Source organism: Myotis myotis, unplaced genomic scaffold (assembly GCF_014108235.1).
Source record: "Myotis myotis isolate mMyoMyo1 unplaced genomic scaffold, mMyoMyo1.p scaffold_m19_p_19, whole genome shotgun sequence".
Classification (NCBI taxonomy): domain Eukaryota; kingdom Metazoa; phylum Chordata; class Mammalia; order Chiroptera; family Vespertilionidae; genus Myotis; species Myotis myotis.
In genome coordinates, this window is record NW_023416323.1 from 24,506,130 (window position 1) to 24,524,331 (window position 18,202).

At 38.6% G+C, this 18,202-nt stretch overlaps 1 protein-coding gene across 1 annotated transcript in view; it reads right to left on the minus strand.

Moving 5' to 3' along the window:
- Window positions 1-18,202, minus strand: part of CNTNAP4 (contactin associated protein family member 4) — a 245,985-nt gene that overhangs the window by 162,948 nt on the left and 64,835 nt on the right. Inside the window, exon 3 of the mRNA XM_036346911.1 lies at window positions 11,341-11,534. Within this exon, the coding sequence (XP_036202804.1) occupies window positions 11,341-11,534 (194 nt within the window). The remainder of the gene's footprint in view (window positions 1-11,340; window positions 11,535-18,202) is intronic.

The window sequence follows — 18,202 nt, forward strand, 5'->3', positions numbered from 1 at the left end:
TCATTTAGAACCATGTATATCTTTGCTTCCCTGTTCTGTTCTAAGACACAGGAGGGTTCAGTGATATAGATGAGGCTCCTGGGTTAGCAAGCTTCCAGCTGGGCCCTAAAGAGAGATTGGTGGGTTAAAGGAAGGGCAGAGCCAGGATATTTCTCCTTCTTTTGCACTGCTTCAAGCAGCAGCGACTAGGTAGGGGCTGTTGTTTACAAGGCTCCAGCTCCCCATGGGCACCCCTTGCTTCCATAATTCTCTACTGGGCAGGCCTGGCCATGGTCCTAGAACTAAATGAACAATGTCAGCCTCTAAGTTCTGAGAGCACCACCTTCTTCTCATTATCAGTCCAGCTCTTGGAGTTACAGCATCTTCTTGCTGTTGCTAAGCTCTAAGTTGCCTCCCCTTCCCCTTTCCTCCCCCACACCTTGGACTGATCAGCTTTTCCATCACCTGCATCCAATTTCCTATGATGACTTCCCAGTTTCAGATGCCCAGAGTAGTTTCTGCTTTTCTGAGTGGGCACTGACTCAAAGATCAACTTACTATCAGAATGAAGATGTTTTTCTATTCTGTCATAAAATGATCAAAGATCACCCAACCATTGTATAAATATAAATATATATTTTAAATTACTAATAAAATAAATATATGAGGATTCATATTGATAACTCCCATAGACTTTCTATTATCAATAAATGATAGAAGATAATGTCATATAACAAGCAGGAAATAACCATTACCTATTTTCTTAAAAATGCAATAATTGGACTATTTCCTCTCCATTCTCTTCTGTTATCTTTTAGAAAGTGTTACCTGACACTCATTTTAATTAACAATTGTTTCTTATCCCATTAGAAATTTCATATAACCTAATGTTTACCTTTGCTTTTATTAAATTAACATATATTCTATCCATTGCCCCTCATCTCTTCCTCTTAACTCCTTATGATTCATTCTTTAGTACCAAATGACAGCTCACTACAAATTCACTCAGAAATGGCGAATATGTGCTTATATCATGTTTTTGATGGCCATAAATCATTCCAAAGTGAAATAAGACAGTCAGAGAAAGACAAGTATCACATGATCTCACTCACATGTGGAATCTGGTGAACAAAATAAACTCATGAACAAAATAGATCCAGAGACAGAGAAGCATGGAGGAGACTGTTGAATCTCAGAGGGAAGGTGAGGGATGGTAGGGGAGTGGGAAGAGATCAACCAAAGAACTTGTATACATGGACACAGATAATAGGGTGGTGAAGGTCTGTGGGGAGGGAGCAGGGGTGGGGAAGCCTAGAAGGGGTCAATGGGGGATAAAGGAGAACATATGTAATACTTTCAACAATAAAGGTTTTTTTAAAAAAATAGAAATAAAATAAAAAGGAAAAAAAATATTCCATTGATGAGGAAGTACTATAATATACTTAAGCAAGTGAGCTACTGCCAGAGTATTAGATCAATGTTATTTTGCTATTATAGGCAATGAAAATCCTTGCATGTGTTTCCTTTGTAGAGTGCAAGTGAACTTGCAGGATAAACCCTGAAGTTGTTCCAGTTGCTTTTTGGTGTAAATTATATATTCGGATAGATTTCAAACATTAACCAACATTGTTTTGGACTCCCTTCTTTAATATACTAAAAACATGCATTACCTTCTAAAGAGTTTGGACCTGTGTATTCTCCCACCAGCAGAATTCGAAAGTGCCTTTCTCACCATGCCCATGGCAGTGTTTTCCAGTCTTGAATCATTTGAGTTCTCCTTCAAAATGTTGATTTCATAACACATGAGACTTGAAAATATTGCATAGGGAATACTTTTAGGCTAGATTCTTGGGGATCAAAACCATGCCCCATTTGGCTATGTGGCCTTGGGAAAATAACCTCACCAGCCCTCAGTTTTCTTCAATACAAACTGCTCATCATCACAGTACCTAATTCACTGGGTTGTGAAAGTTAATTGAATAAATATATATAACATGTAGAATAGTGCTTGGCATATAAGAAGTATTTAGTAAATGTTCTTTCTTCTTGTTTTAAAAATGCTTTTCTTTAAAATTCATTTTTATCTTCTTCCTATTAAACAGTAGGATCAATAACACCATAGTTTTGATGCAGTAGTTAAAATTTTTTAAGAACATCCATTACATTTAATACAAAACCATTAAAATAAAAGACGTTAATTTTTTATATACAACTTGGAAACTTAGGTCACTGTAGTGCCAAGATTCACATTTGTTTCATTCTTTCAGGAGGTGTTACCTGACACTCGTTTTAATTTGCATTTCTTCAATATTGAATAAGGTTGAACAATTGTACATATTTAAATGTTTTCCTTTCTATGAACTGCCTGTATATATTTTAAACAAAATAAAATTCAATTTTTTATGTTACTTTAAAACATGCTTTGTATATGTACTAATAGAATTTTCTGTGCTGATGGATATGTCCTAAGAGTGCGCTAATACAGTAACCACTAGCTTAATTTGGCTACTGAGCACTTAAAATGTGGGTAATATGACTGAGAGACTTTGTTTTTAATTTTGTTTCATTTTATTAATAAAATTTTAAATTTAAATAACTTTACATAGCTATCGCATAGCTTTAAATGCTAAAGAATTTGGACAGAGTTAGTTAACATCAGATTGAATAGCCTTTTGTTTTGCCTAGACTAGATCTTTAGCCAAATCCTTCTCGCAACATAAACTCAAATAATGTATACTGGATCTAAGATGAATTGGCATCGGGCGATTATGTTTCTACCAAACTAAGAATCTGTACTTGATTGTCAAGTTTGTTTTATTTATTAATCCAATTGTTCCCATACTTTAAATCACCTGGGAACATTTTTTAAATCCCAAATATTATTTAATTGGCTTGGATGCTACCTGGGAATCAGAATTACAATGTGCAGTAAAGTTTGGGAACCACAGACATACCCTGTAATCAGTAAGTAACTTGGGATTGACAAGATGCAGGTACATTGGAGATCAGGGTTGGCACGTATCTCCAAAGAGTTACATCATTTGCAAGGTATGGAGGCCCCTAGAGCTGATGGTTCTACCGATCTGTGGTAGTCCCACCCACTCAGCCTTGTCTGTTGTGATCATGTTTATCCCAATTCAAGGTGTTGATATATTTAGAAGCTGTTCAGAAGAACTGAGCATCCAGAACGCTGTTGCTGTACATGCTGTTTGTTGCCTGACCTGTATCCTCCTTATATCTAAACTAGAGGCCCGGTGCACAAAAATTTGTGCACTTGGGGGGGGGTCCCTCAGCCTGGCCTATTGCCCTCTTACAGTCTGGGACCCCTTGGAGGATGTCCACCTGCTGGCTTAGGCCTGTTCCCTGGGGGATTGGGCCCAAGTTGGCAGTCAGACATCCCTCTGGCAGCCCAGGAGCCCTTGGGGGATGTCCACTTGCCAGCAGGGAGCAGGCCTAAGCTGCAGTGGGACATCCTTAGCGCTGCTGAGGAGGCAGGAGAGGCTCCCGCCACCACCTCTGTGCTGGCAGCCATCAGCCTGGCTTGTGGCTGAGCAGAGCTCCCCCTGTGGGAGCGCACTGACCACCAGGGTATAGCTCCTGCATTGAGCATCTGCCCCCTGGTGGTCAGTGTGTATCATAGTGACCAGTCATTCCCAGTCATTCTGCTGTTAGGGTCAATTTGCATATTACCCTTTTATTATATAGGATGGAGGCCTGGTGCACTTGTGGGGGCCAGCTGGTTTGCCCTGAAGGGTATCCCGGATCAGGGTGGGGGTCCCACTGGGGTGCCTGGCCAGCCTGGGTGAGGGGCTGATGGGTGTTTGCAGGCTGGTCACACCCCCTTCAGGGTGGGGGTCCCCACTGGGATGCCTGGCCAGCCTGGGTGCGGGGCTGATGGCTGTTTGCAGGTTAGTCAAGCCCCTTCCCCCCCCAGTGGGGACCCTCACACCATGGAGGTTTGGCCAGCCTGGGTGAGGAGCTGAGGGCCGTTTTCAGGCTGGCCAAGCCCCCGGCAATGGAAGCTCCCAGCCTCTCCTTTTTTTCTTTTCTTTTTTTTATTCCGGGATTTATTTACCTTCTATAATTGAAACTTTGTTGCCTTGAGTGGAGCTCAGAGCTGGCCGCGGCAGGCGGGAAGCTTGGCTTCCTCCATCATTGGAGCAACCAAGCCTCCTGCTTGCTCCAGCTCCGTGGCTGCCAGCCACCATCTTGGTTGGGTTAATTTGCATATAGTCGCTCTGATTGGCTGGTGGGCGTGGCTTAAGGCATAGCAAAGGTATGGTCAATTTGCATGTTTGTCTTTTATTCGTGTAGATAAACTTGCAGATGAATGAATATCAGTCCTAGTCAGTCTGAAATGGATCTTAGTCTAAGACCACTGCTGGTGAATCAAAGTGGGCATTGCCATCACATAGGCTAAAATATTTTTCAATTTATACTCCTTTTTTTAATGTTGTTATGCTACTTTTTTCCCTAGCATTTTCTCAATATTATCTAATTTTTCATCTTTTCCTCTTTGGCATCTGGGTTTGGTTCTCTTGCTTAGAAAGACATGCCCCATCCAATATTATATTTTTATCTATACATTGTCCTGTGTATTCTTTTAATACTTTTCTATGTCTGCATTGTTTTTAAGCATTCAAATCATCTAAAATCTATTTTGATATAAAAATGTTTTATAAAAATGTTATCATTTTTCTAGAAGCTACAGCTTACCAAGTTCCATATTGACTAATTTACATATTTTCAATGCTATATCTATCTTAGGCAAATCCCTAAATGTATTTGGATTTAGTAATGGATTTTCTATTTTGTTCCTTCCACAATATTTTCATGTGCCAGTATCATATTTTAATTAATACAGATTTAGAAGATTTTCCTAACATGTAGATTCTTCTTACCACTGTTATTTTTCCTAACTTATCTACTTTCTCATATACACTATTTATATGGGAAATTAGGAATGATTCTGCTTTTATTGGTTATTGTACTAAAACTTTCCAGTGGGTTATCTGACTGGAGACAAATACATGTTAAAATGAGTAGCTTTATAGTATTTTTTCCTATTTCCAAACAGCTATGTCCTTGTATTTAATCAAGTCCTCTTTTATGTTCTTAATATCCTAAATATTATTTTCATATATCTTTTTCATTTACTTTTAAGTTTATTCCTTGATATTTACTCATTCTTGGTTTTATTATAAGTGAAGCATGTATTCCTTTTATATTGTCTACTTCATTATTTATATGTAGGAAGATAAATTACTGATTTTAAAATTTCACCTTTATGTTAAGCACATTATTGAATTATCTTTTTTAAAAATAGTAAGATTCGCCCTGTCCCATGTGGCTCAGTTGGTTAGAGTGTCATCCCACACACCAAAAGTTTGTGGGTTTAGGTTCAATCTCTGATCGGGGTGCGTGCAGGGCCAACCAATTAAAGTTTCTCTCACTATAATGTTTCTCTCTCTCTCTCTCTCTCTCTCTCTCTCTCTCTCTCTCTCTCTCTCTCTCTCTCTCTTTCTCTCTCTCCCCATTCTTCTCTATCTTCTCTCTCCAAAATTCAATAAAAATATATCCTCAGGTGAGGACTTAAAAAAATATTTAAGAAAAATAACAAATAGTAAGATTCTCTTAGATTTTTAAGGACTATATTGTATTAATGCCAAATCTTATCTCCTGCTTTCTAGCTTTATATATTTTTTTATCCACTTCTCTGATTAAAATATGTTGGATAAGTTTGGAAATTAAAATGTAAAACTAGGAAAGAGAGCCTAATGCATTCATTTCCTAGAAGACCCAGTTGTCTAGGTCTTAAAGAACAATAAAGAAACATTTCAAAAGGACAGAATTATTTCCAAGAGAGAAGAACTACAAATGTAGCCTCCTGGGACTGGGGAATGAGAAGGCCACAAGTAGACATCAGTGACATCACATCACAGGAATGACAAGAGAAATAGAGAAGAGGGATGATGTTGTTGTCGCTGAACTGTCACATGGTAAAATGTGAGACACAAGTTGTAAAATGGTCTTAAAACATGTTATTCTCTGGTTGATGATTTGAGAATGATCTTGAATGTAAGTGTGCAATCTGAAGAAGGAACCAAATCAAGTTTACTGCTAACTCTACTCACTCCAAATAATTTTTAAGTTGCTTGCTTAGAGACAGATCAATTTGAAGAATGTGGATCAACATAACCATTTATCCTATAGTTATAATGTATACCTACAATTCATAGGCATTCACATATTAGTTGTATATTATATGTCAATATAAAGTTCCCATATGTGTGTCCAAAGAAGTTTATGAGAAGGGACTAACATAATATATAATCAATTGGGCACAAATGCAACAAGGTGAAAGAAACCACACTACTTGACAGAGAAGGTACCTAGTAAACTGTTTCGATTCATGATTGATTGATTTCACATTAAAAACCCAAATGCAGCCACCTTTAACCTCATAATAGTAGGTTAATCATTTTCATTTTCAAAAAGGTGGAGAACTCATAGTTAAATATAAATATAAATGGGAGCCGAAACCGGTTTGGCTCAGTGGATAGAGCGTCGGCTTGCGGACTGAAAGGTCCCAGGTTCGATTCTGGTCAAGGGCATGTACCTGGGTTGCAGGCACATCCCCAGTAGGGAGATGTGCAGGAGGCAGCTGATCGATGTTTCTCTCTCATCGATGTTTCTAACTCTCTATCTCTCTCCCTTCCTCTCTGTAAAAAAATCAATAAAATATATTTAAAAAAAATAAAAATAAAAATAAATATAAATGGGAGATTCCCTGCGAAGGCAGAAGCAGCTTAACGCATGCTCTCAGTGGTCGGCAAACTCATTAGTCAACAGAGCCAAATATCAACAGTACAATGATTGAAATTTCTTTTGAGAGCCAAATTTTTTAAACTTAAACTATATAGGTAGGTACATTGTTATTAACTTAATCAGGGTACTCCTAAGGCTTAGGAAGAGCCACACTCAAGGGATCAAAGAGCCGCATGTGGCTCGCAAGCCGCAGTTTGCCGACCACAGCTCTAGGCATTTGTCCAGTACTGAGGCAAGTACTGCATTGCATTAAGCTTGATGAGTTGCCATGATGTACGTGGCATTAGTACTGTTGTACTTTACATCAATCACCACAAATAACTGTTGTAGCTGAGGTCATTCAACAAAGGGCTCACCACAGGGACAGGGCTACGAGAGATGCATTTCGGAAGGTGGGAGTACACCAAGCTCACAGCACACCTCCACCTGTATTTCTGCCTCCTCTGGTTTCCTGCTAAAACCACCTAGTGGGTTGACTGGAGACAAATACATGTTTAAATCTTTGCAGGCAGTGTTTCTGCCCTGTGTGGCTTACAGAGTTAACAAGTCAATCATTCAAGTGATAGTAATGACATAAATAACGTCTGACAGGTGATACTTCCATCCAACTGATCATGTCACAGGGAATTCATGTCTTTCACCACCCAAACTCAATGACAGACACTTCTAATTAAAAAACAAAATCATACTAACTTTAGAAATATGCTAAAGATTTTTTGTTTGAAAAATCAGATACAATTGAAATCTATCTAAAAAAGCAAACTATTCTTGTGCATAACAATCATATTTCCTTAAATAATTCATAAAATTGGGGCCATTCCATTCCTTGTCCTTACAGTCTGCGGCGTGATAGAATCCTGTGCCTGTACCAGAGAGAATGTAAACAGTTTGGCCTCAAGGTATAAAGTGCCTGCACATGTGGATCTACTTAAGATAATTTCTAAGATGCTGGTTTCATGAAATTTCAGCAATTGTTCTTAGATGACTGAAAATTATACCTTACATTTACTTTTTCAATCCTTTACAATAAACTGACTTTAAAAAGTCTTTTGATCATAGATGGTGAGGGAGTTTATTCTGTCTTCAATTTGAGAACAACACTTTAGTGGCTTGCATTTTCTAAGTTTTTGGAAAATATTTATATGCCATCTGGTAAAGCCATTGGTATAAAGTATACTGATGAGCACTGAACTATAAATTTTATGCTGAAGAAATATTTTAAGGTGTAATTTTTAAAATATCATGTATCTGTCAAGTTAACAGTTCTATGAAACATACACATGACTTGTATGATAATAAATACAATATTTTGCCCTTTTTTTAAAGATTATTTGGAAGAAGCAGCAGGTGTTTTATTAATTCTTTCAGGTACACAGAAGTCTTTGTTTCTCCAGTGCTTGAAATGGGATCAAAGGAGAGGCATCCTCACTGCATTTCAATCCATGTTGATGGGTTTATTTTATTTGTTTCTAAATTTGTAAGTTATCTCTTTTCTCTTTCCACCACATACTCGGGTAATGCCTTATGTGTTTCCTAAGTCTCTTTCGTGAATTTATTTGTATCATCTGGAGCAGACTGTGAAGCTCTTAAAGAAAATTGGCATGTTTTGTTTAATTTGTATAGCTCCCATAATATGTAGAAAAACTAGGCAAAAAATACAAAAAAGAAAAAGAAGTTAGGAAATACATATTTGTAAAATGCTACATTCCTTACTATGTACATTAATTGGAAAGTGTTCTTTGGCGGAAATAGAAAATCCAAATCGAAGTGATCTGTGTTATTCTGGTAAGAATGTCACCAAGTTGCATTTTTCCTGCTTTGGCAAACAGCAGGTTCACACACGAAGTGTGCTTCCCTCAGAGTGAGGCCTGAGTGTGGAGGAGAACAGAACTCGGCAACCCACCCGGATGAAGAGTAGCAAGAGTGTGTGTGTGTGTGTGTGTGTGTGTGTGTGTGTGTGTGTGTGAGAATCACCAAGGTCTGAGGATTTAGGGTGGTTCTATCTACACCAGAGCCTAACCTATTTTATGTGTGGTCATGGTAACTGATTTACCAAGTCTTAATTTTGATCTTGACATTCAAAGCTATCCATAAGTTTTCGTTATCACATCCAAAAGTATTATCCAGACCTTCCCACACCTGACAGTCCATTTGGACCAGCAGTCTCACTGGTTAGTGCATGGGAAACTGGATATCTCTAATGTCCATGGTTTGTTCACACTTGTCTAGCTTCATGGAATAGTTTCCTTGATCTTTCCATAATCTAAGTCATAATGCTTCTTTCAATAACAAAGTAAACCCTGCTCTTCTGACAAATTCAATCCCAGTGATCTCCCTATTATGCCAATTTCCAAACCTCTAGAAGTCTGTACCTCATACTTGCACACTCCTCTGAATCATTTTTTATTTTCTCTGACGTTCTTTATCTTTCCTGACATTAACATGAGCTCTTTTAATACCTCCCAGAATTTTGCACAAGGTTAAGCACATGTTAGGAGATCAATGTATTCAAATACATTCATTCATTTTTTTTCCATAATCCACTCAACAAAAATCATGTGCCACAGTGGGTGATGAAGGCCAGAAATGCAAAGATGAGAAAGATAAACCCTCCCTCATAAATAAAAAGTTCATAATTTATAGGGGAGAGAGAAATGTACTGTCCTAACTCTAAATTTATTCAACTGGTACAACGTAAATGTACCAAAAGGAGGAGTCACTTTTAGTTACTGTGACCATAAAAGAACCCTACAAAAAATGTATTTCACTTATTCATCATTCACTCATTTATTCCTTCATGCATTAATCCAACAAAACATACAGTGTTTTCCTGCAACATGCCAGGTACAGGTAGGACTTGGGAAATGATGCTGAGATTAACAGTAAGAAGGTACAGCCTCTATTTTCAGGGTGCTCACACTCAAAAGGTGAAGACAGCACATACTAAAAAATATTACCTTGACCGGTAATTGTGCTAGATGCCATTTGTCTTTACATCGATTGGTTTGGATTAGGTAAGGGTATTATTTGTGCTACAACTTCATCCGCAGCACCTCACCTTTAATAGGAGTAACCAAAAAAGGCACATGGCACTGTCTCGGTTTGGCATTTCCCAAGCTTGAGGAATGGCAAAACAATTTTCATGGTTGATCTACCATCTTTAAAAATGTCAAAACATACATTTTACTTAACACAGCTAAATATTAGCATGTTTTTGCCACTCCTTATCTAGTTTAAAATCCAATGCTCAATTTAGAAAAAGAGTAAAAAAACTATTCAAACTCCTAGTTAAAATAAATACCTCATTAAGCTTTCATTGTTATTGGTTCATAATTGCTGTTTATTTTACCCCTAGTTTGAATGGTTTTCATGGAATTAATTCAACCATAATATCCAGTTATTCTCGCTCTTATACACAACTTCAGCCTACTTTGGGTTTAAAGGCAGCTTTTCTCAAAAATGCTAATAAGCAACTTCTTCCAGCCCGACTGTCGTTCTCTCTAGAGAAAGAACAGGGCTAGTTCTCAATTCAATTTACATCAATAAAATGCAAGGAATGGCCACCAAGTGGTTCAGAGACACAAAGGTGAGTGAATCATAGTCCATTTCTTCAGCGCGTTTATAATGTATAAAGGAGTTCCAGGAAGTTTCAAAAGAAAGGCAGTTGACTGATCAAAGAAAATTATCATTCTGTGCCCAAATAGGTTTCCAAATTATCTGTGTGCTAAGAATGATGCTTCATTAAGTTACTCATTTTCTCTGGTTCTGGCAGCTCAGCCAGAGGGAGAAAATATAGTTCTTTGATTGCTGTATGTTGTCCCTATCCAATGTAAGATCCATATTAAGACTTTTATACACCAACAAAGAAGTCCTTGCTTCACCATCAAGCAAACTTCCTTTAGCTTCCCTCTTCCGCCAGGCATTTATATACAATCAGTCAACTATAAATACACCCACATTTTTACACACTGCCTCCTTGTCCATCTCTCTCTGATAGGAACTGTGCCACTGTCCACAAAACATATCATTTTACATACTTACCCACTTTAAAATCACTAGAGAATGGTTTATATATAAATCATATATATGTATGTGTATATATATACACACACACATATTATAAATACTCCAATATTATCTATAAAAACCTCCATATACTGGGGATGGGGGTGTGATTTAATTCAGAAATCTCAGAGTCATCAGAGAAAATAAAAGAGATAAATTCTTTTGACCAACCTTTTAAAAAGTACAAAACTACTATATTATTGAAAAAAACAAATATTTTTATACGTTTTATTTCTTAAACTGTCACACTATTTAGTGGACTAATCAGATTTTTTTTCAATTTCTGAGGACTCTGTGAAATAAATTTAAATTCAGTAGTTTCACAAATTAGATCATAAAATGTATTAGAAAATAAATATTACTGTATTTTCTCTTAAAAAATATTTTCTAAGTAATTCTAAAGATTCAGTTTCTTGGGGTGACCGTACTCTTTCCCTGAGAGACTATGCGTTCTGTGGAGACACATACCCAGATGCTGTCCTCCTGTCGATACTGTTTCCAGTTCCTGCCGCTGTCGCTGAACATAAGGAGGTAGCTGGTCACCCAGTTGGAGCTCCCATATCCGCCTTGGGTGGCCACAGCAGTGATCTCCATTCTCTCTCCGAGGTCAATCTGTAACCACTGGTATTTGTTTGACACAAGTGGAGACCAGCCACCAGCTCCTTTTGTGAAAATAGAAGAAAATTGGCCAAAAAAATTAGTTAAAAATCTGTTAGTGGAAAAGAAATGCTAGTAAGACTTAATTCCTCTATGGAACTGAAGAAGTCAAATATCCAAAGCATAAAACTTCTCCTAAATGTAGGGGGTGGTGGGGCAACAAGAGTTTAATATAAGTGAATGGAGTCTATGTCAATTATATTCATTTCTAGGTATTAGAACCTCCTGACACTGGGAAGAACTAGGGGTCTCATTGAATGTTTAAAGTGCTTAATTCAACAAGTGGACATTCTTGCCAACACTAGGAAATAGCAAGTTTACTATCCACATGCATTAATGGGTAATGATGTGGCCTTTTATTTCTTTGCTCAGAACTGGATTTAAGGGAATACCTTCACACTATGGTGGAACTAGAAAACTACATATAATCATGTTGAATCCTTAGAGTAAGAAGTACACCATTAAACCAGGAATACAAAGATGGTCAAGAAATTATCCCTACCCTCACTGTGTTTATAGTCTTACATAAGAAACAGACAGTAAAATTCTGGATCAATCCCCAGTACAGTGCACGGGAGGCACAAATTAATGGTTCTCTCTCACCGATGTTTCTCTCTCTCCCTCTCCTTTTCTCTCTCTCTCTCAAAATCAATAGAAACATTTTTTAAAGCATATTTGAAACACAACATGAAAAATGCTAATGATGGGGCATGTGCAGGGAACAATAGCACAATAAATGATGGAGAGTTCTATCCTGTAGAAAGTGGCTTGCAACAGTGTGTAAGAGACCATTAAATTTTCGGGAATTTGCAAGCCAATTGTTAAACACAGCCATCTTTACAAGTGGCCGTGGCAGGAGTATTTTAAATCACAGAAATTGCCAATCTCAATTCCCCGCCCCCACCTCAGCCAGTTTACCAATACACCACTGGTTCTATCCTATCTGGGAAGACAGAGGAGAGGACAGTGGAGGTGGAGGGGAGAATCATGGCAAAGGTCACAGAGCTAGTTGTGCTTGAGCATTCAGAAGTGAAAAATATAAGTCTGTTGCATATTCAAGGAAATATCTGTAGAACAAAACATTGTTTTGTTTTAGCCAACGCACACAAGAAAATTATAGATGTGACTACTGTATGTCTCAAGATGTTTCATTCCTCAGTTTAAATAATAATACTTTATTTGGGGAATACATTTATCTTAAGTAATACTGACACTGCTTATTATGTAAGTAATATATAATCACTGTCAATGTCCTGAAATAGAGTTTGACACATATTTGGATCCATAATTATCTAGTATTCAATACTATTAAAATGAAACACCTATTATATAACACTCCAATAGGAACATTAATACATGTTTATTTTCCCCCATTATTTTTCATCTACCTTGAGCCTCTGATAAGGTCTGACATTTTAGATAGAGATTAGCATTAACTGAACAACAGTTTTTATTCAAGCACTAGACCTGACATATATGCCATTTCAGATAACCAAGCGTACAGGCTCTAGGGCCAAGAGATGCCCGATAAATGTTTGCTATTGTAGTGTAGCACACGTCACTGTGAGATCTAAAGGGACACATCTGTGTTAACTGTTTTATAAGATTTAAATATATTTTTATTGATTTCAGAGAGGAAGAAAGAGGGATAGAGAAATAGAAACATCAATGATGAGAGGGAATCATTGATTGGCTGCCTCCTGCATGACCCCTACTGGAGAGGGAACAAGCCCGCAATCCTGGCCTGTGCCCTTGGCTGGAATTGAACCTGGGACCCTTTAGTCCGCAGGCCAACGCCCTATCCACTGAGCCAAACCAGCTAGGGCTAAAAATTATTTTGAGGTCAGACACAACACACTGACACTCTGATAGATGAAAGGCAGAACTTTTTGAAGAGAAGGTTGGAGCCATGCAGGGAGATGCACCATGGGAATGGTGACAAGTTGAAGCTGTTGGGGACAGCTAATAAATGGGTGTTGTTAGGTAGGTTTATGGGCTCCTGTGGGTTGGCTAATTGGAAGGGGCTGCAGAGCAATGGGTTGTCCCCAGTAGTACCCGACTCCAGGGTGATCAGTGTTGGGGGTACATGATGGGAGTGGGCGAGTGCGTAGCGTCCTCCACCATCCTATCTACCTTTACTATTCTGTCCCGGGGCCTAGTAAACATTTGGAAGTGGAAAGTCTTCTGGGGCCTGATGTGACCCAAGCACCCTTGGTCCTCTTACTGATGCAACTGCCTGTCTCTCTGTATTTTATCATTTATTCACATAGAAAAGATGGAAAAGCATGAAGCATGTGCCCCCAGCCCGCCATCATCTTAACCGGACATTTCTACATTTGGAATGTTACCTATATCAACACATACCTGGGAGAAAATGCTGATTATTTTGCTTCTTGCTCTTTCTAGTTCATTGTAATGGTCTAAAGTTAATAATGAGGATACATTTTAAAATACAGAATTAGGTAATATTTCTCTGGCTTTCTGACACTCCTTTACAGACCAGAATTTTAAACGTGAACACATGAGAGAAGCACAGTGAGGAAACAGAATGCGTGATTTCAGTGAGATGAAACTGGAGCATCATTTCTCACCAGGAAAAAGAGGAGCCTCTCACTGACCGCTCCCCCTTCCCCATCCCTCACTGTCACAGCTGCAGGAGCCAACTTGAAACATTAGCGATTAATTCACCTTGAACATTTCAATTTCTCACCAATGCTGAAAAGGTACCACTGATATGCAAATTAAGCTCTATCATCAAGGAGGCACACCAATAGAGTAATGGAAATTCAGATGCTCCAAGGCTTTACCGAGGGAGAAGTCGGGGCCACAGGGAGTCCTACTTAGATTTAAGCCATGCAGCTATGCAGGCACACATGGTGTGTGTGATGGAGTATTAGGCTTCTTTCAATTTTAAAACAAATGTCAAACAGTGATACGGAAAATGCAGTGATAGAGACAGAGACAGAGTGCCAGCTGTGATGACAGGTAGGGACATGAGTGACATGAGTGACATGACTTGAAGATTTGATTACAGCTAGGTCAGACTGCCCCGGTCATATGGCCTCTGCCAAACCACCCAGCCTTCTGGAGATACATTATCATCACAGGTACTTTCTTAATGGAGAAAGAAATGGCTTTCTCCAGCAAATTTTAAACTCTGAATTACTATAAAATACAATACAATAATGCATCTTTATTTTATTCATTCACCAAACTTTTCAGCTGCTGGCCAAGCACTATTTGTCTTCAATGATGCTTTTAACACAACGATATATTCAACATCACTAGACAAATACCCGTGAGACCAAAGACCGTATTTCCATAAGCCCATCTATCCCGTGGTTATAGACACTTGTCCCACAAAACAAAAATAAGAGTCTTGTCCCTTCATTCATTTTCCCCCCACATTGCCATCTCCCTTTCCCTATTCCACCCTCATTTTTCTCCTGCGTTGGCCTCTCTACTGAGATTTGGCATAATAAAGTTTCATAAGTCTTTTCCAAAAAAACACATTTCTTGAATCTCATAAAACAGCCTGAAAACTCGCGTTTAGAAATAAAAACCCTCCCCGTTGATGTGACCCAAGCATCCTTGGTCCTCTTACTGATGCAACTTATTTTTAAATAAGTCTTGCAGTGTTGCTATGAGCATTAAATTTTTGAAAACATATTAAGTATCAATTGATTTCTCTCACACACAGCAAGCATGAGAGTATATGGTAGTTGTTACTTTTTGACTTGTAAAGCCATTATTATTGCTACTGACTCCAAACAAAGAGTTATGATCACAATAGAGCTAAGCTTTGAAAAAGCTTAGTTACTGAATGACCACAGAACAAGGCATCTCTTATGAAAGTGTTGCCTACCACTTTTAAACATCAGATTCCTAAGGAACTTGCTTCTAGAATAGATGTTGCTATGAACTGCCAAGAAAGAAAAGCAAAGTAAAAATGATCCAGTGCCTATTCTATGCTAAGTACTCTACTGGAAGTTTTATGTACCATATTAAACTTAATTATTTAGAGATTAAATGTCTTAACATCTCTTCTTTTCAAGTAAAACTTCAAAAAAAAGATTTACAGAAGCTAAGTAAATTTTCCCAATATTATGCAAATTAAATGTTCTCAATATTGCACAAATCATTTTAGTGTAGATAAGAAATTACTTTTAAAACAATTTAAATCTGTGTAAGGATCTCATTTTCAAAATCATATCCTTTTCAGTTCTTTACTCCTGAAATAATTATACAACTATCATTACCCTGTAGTGCTCTATTTTATCCCAAGAATATATCCAAATAATTTATTCAGAGTTATTTGACTATAAATAGCGGGGGTATAGCTCAGTGGTAGAGCATTTGACTGCAGAGTTATTTGACTATAAATAAATGGCTGGATGAATTATGTTTCAAGCCCATATATTTCATTTGCCAGATATCACCAATATTTACTTGTGGTCATGGGGACACATCTTACAATTTCAAGGAAGTGAAAATGAAAATTTGAAGAAAAAATATTCTTGCTTAAAACCTTAAAATATAGTAAAGAATCCTTTGTATCATCTACTAATATTAAAAATGGCATGACCTCCATTCCTGTTGGTCATCAGTGAAGGTGAGGAGTTATCAGTTTGTTAACCTTGTAAGGGTAAGACCTACACAGAAAGGAAAGCTACATTCCTTTCTTAGGACTTAAAGCCTTAAAGGACACAGATGTTCAAAGGCACAGAACACAAGTGAACATGGTTGAATTTCACAAGTGAACATGGTTGAATTTCACAAGTGAACATGGTTGAATGCAATTCCTCGCCACTATTAGGGCATCTACATTTCTAGAAAATAATTGGCTTTATTAAAATTGTCATAGAAAGTCTCCCTCTGAGATAATGACTATTTTTCCATATGTGATTTCAACCTTCCCCAAGGGTCTAAAGGTTGCACAGATCATTTTGATCTCGACATTAAATTACAATAATGTAAGGAAACAGAAAGAACATTGTGCCAATATTGGTCTGACTCCCTTAAGTGGTCTGCTGTGTCCCCGAGCCACCATTAGGAACCTTTAACTGCTTTGTATTTTTGCCAGCACAGTTGTTTTTGCTGGAAGGAAACATGACTCTATTGCTGCTGTGTGCATTGTTGGTTTTTTCTCAGGTGCATTCCTGAGTCTTGGCATCATCACCTCCCCTGGTCGCAGTTCTTATTATGCACAGGTGACCTGACCCAAGCCAGTGGGGCAAGCCCAAGGTTTTGTTGGGACAATTGGTAAAGAAATCCTCCTTTCTGCTGTGAATGCTGAAAACACAGGATGACGGCATCAAGCTGTAGCAGCTATTACTGCAGAGAGCCTGCTGAGTGAAGCCAGCACAGAGGGAAGCAGAGTTGAGAGATGAAGTGAGACCAAGTTGAGGTGGCATGGTCAGCACCACCGAATCCAGCTGCGTCTGCCAAGTGTCCCTGTGCCTTCTCACTGCACCAGCCTCTTCCATGTGTGCAGAACCTACCCAGGGTCATCGCTTCGTCAATGCTCCTCTCTCCTGGGCTTCGTTATTTTTTTTTTCTTTTTAATGAATCATCGCCATCAATGTATAAGCATCTGTCAGAAAGAAAAAAAAAAGCTTCTCTTGACCCCACTCTACATGTTTCTGCTTTCATATTAACACTAGAGGTCCAGTGCACAAAACTCGTGCACTCGGGGGTGGGAGGGTGTCCCACAGTCTGGCCTGCACCCTCTCGCAGTCTGGGAGCCCTGGGGGGGGGGATGTCTGAGGGAGCGGGCCTTAGCACTGCCACAAGGCGGGAGAGGCTCCCACAACTGCCGCTGCGCTGGCCAGCCGTGAGCCCAGCTTCTGGCTAAGCAGTGCTCCCCACTATGGGAGCACACTGACCACCAGGGGGCAGCTCCTGCATTGAGTGTCTTCCCTCTGGTGGTCAGTGCGCATCATAGCGACTGGTTGTTCCACTGTTTGGTCTATTTGCATATTAGCATTTTACTATATAGGATTCTTCAAATAAGATGTCCATCCTCACTCTCTGCAATTTTTCTCATTCATTCTCTCTTAGGCCAACTCCAATTAGGCTTTCACCTCACACCACTCATCTGCGCGTGTCAAAGAGCCACGTTACTAAATTGAATGGTCAGATTTAGTCTTCCTTCCAATCAGTGAGATCTGTTCTTTTGACTATTCCCAATGCCTGGATATACTTTGTTCACGTAGCTTCTGCACAAAAAACTCATTATCTTAATTTTCTGTCTAGCTTATTGGTTGCTTCTTCTCAGGCTCCATGCTGGTTCTTCCTTTTATCCCTCATTATCTCCTAAGGGTGAGATGCCCAGGGCCCAATCCTTCATCCTGCTTCTTCTCCACATCCACCCCTGGGTAACCTCTCTTCACTTCATAAATTTAAATATTATATATATGCCAATAATTCCCTAATTTATATCTCCATCCACACCTCTTCCTTTGCACTCTATACTTATCCACTCAACTCCCTACTTAATACCTTTAACGTTTTCCAAACCAAACTCTCATTCTTCCCCCAAATCTTACTCTAGTCACACTCTTCCCCAACCCAGTTTATGACAATTCCATTCTTCCAGTTTCTCAGGACAAAAGGAAAAAATATGCAGTTGTGCTCGACTCCTCTCTTTCTCTCACCAAACTAACTACCAAAC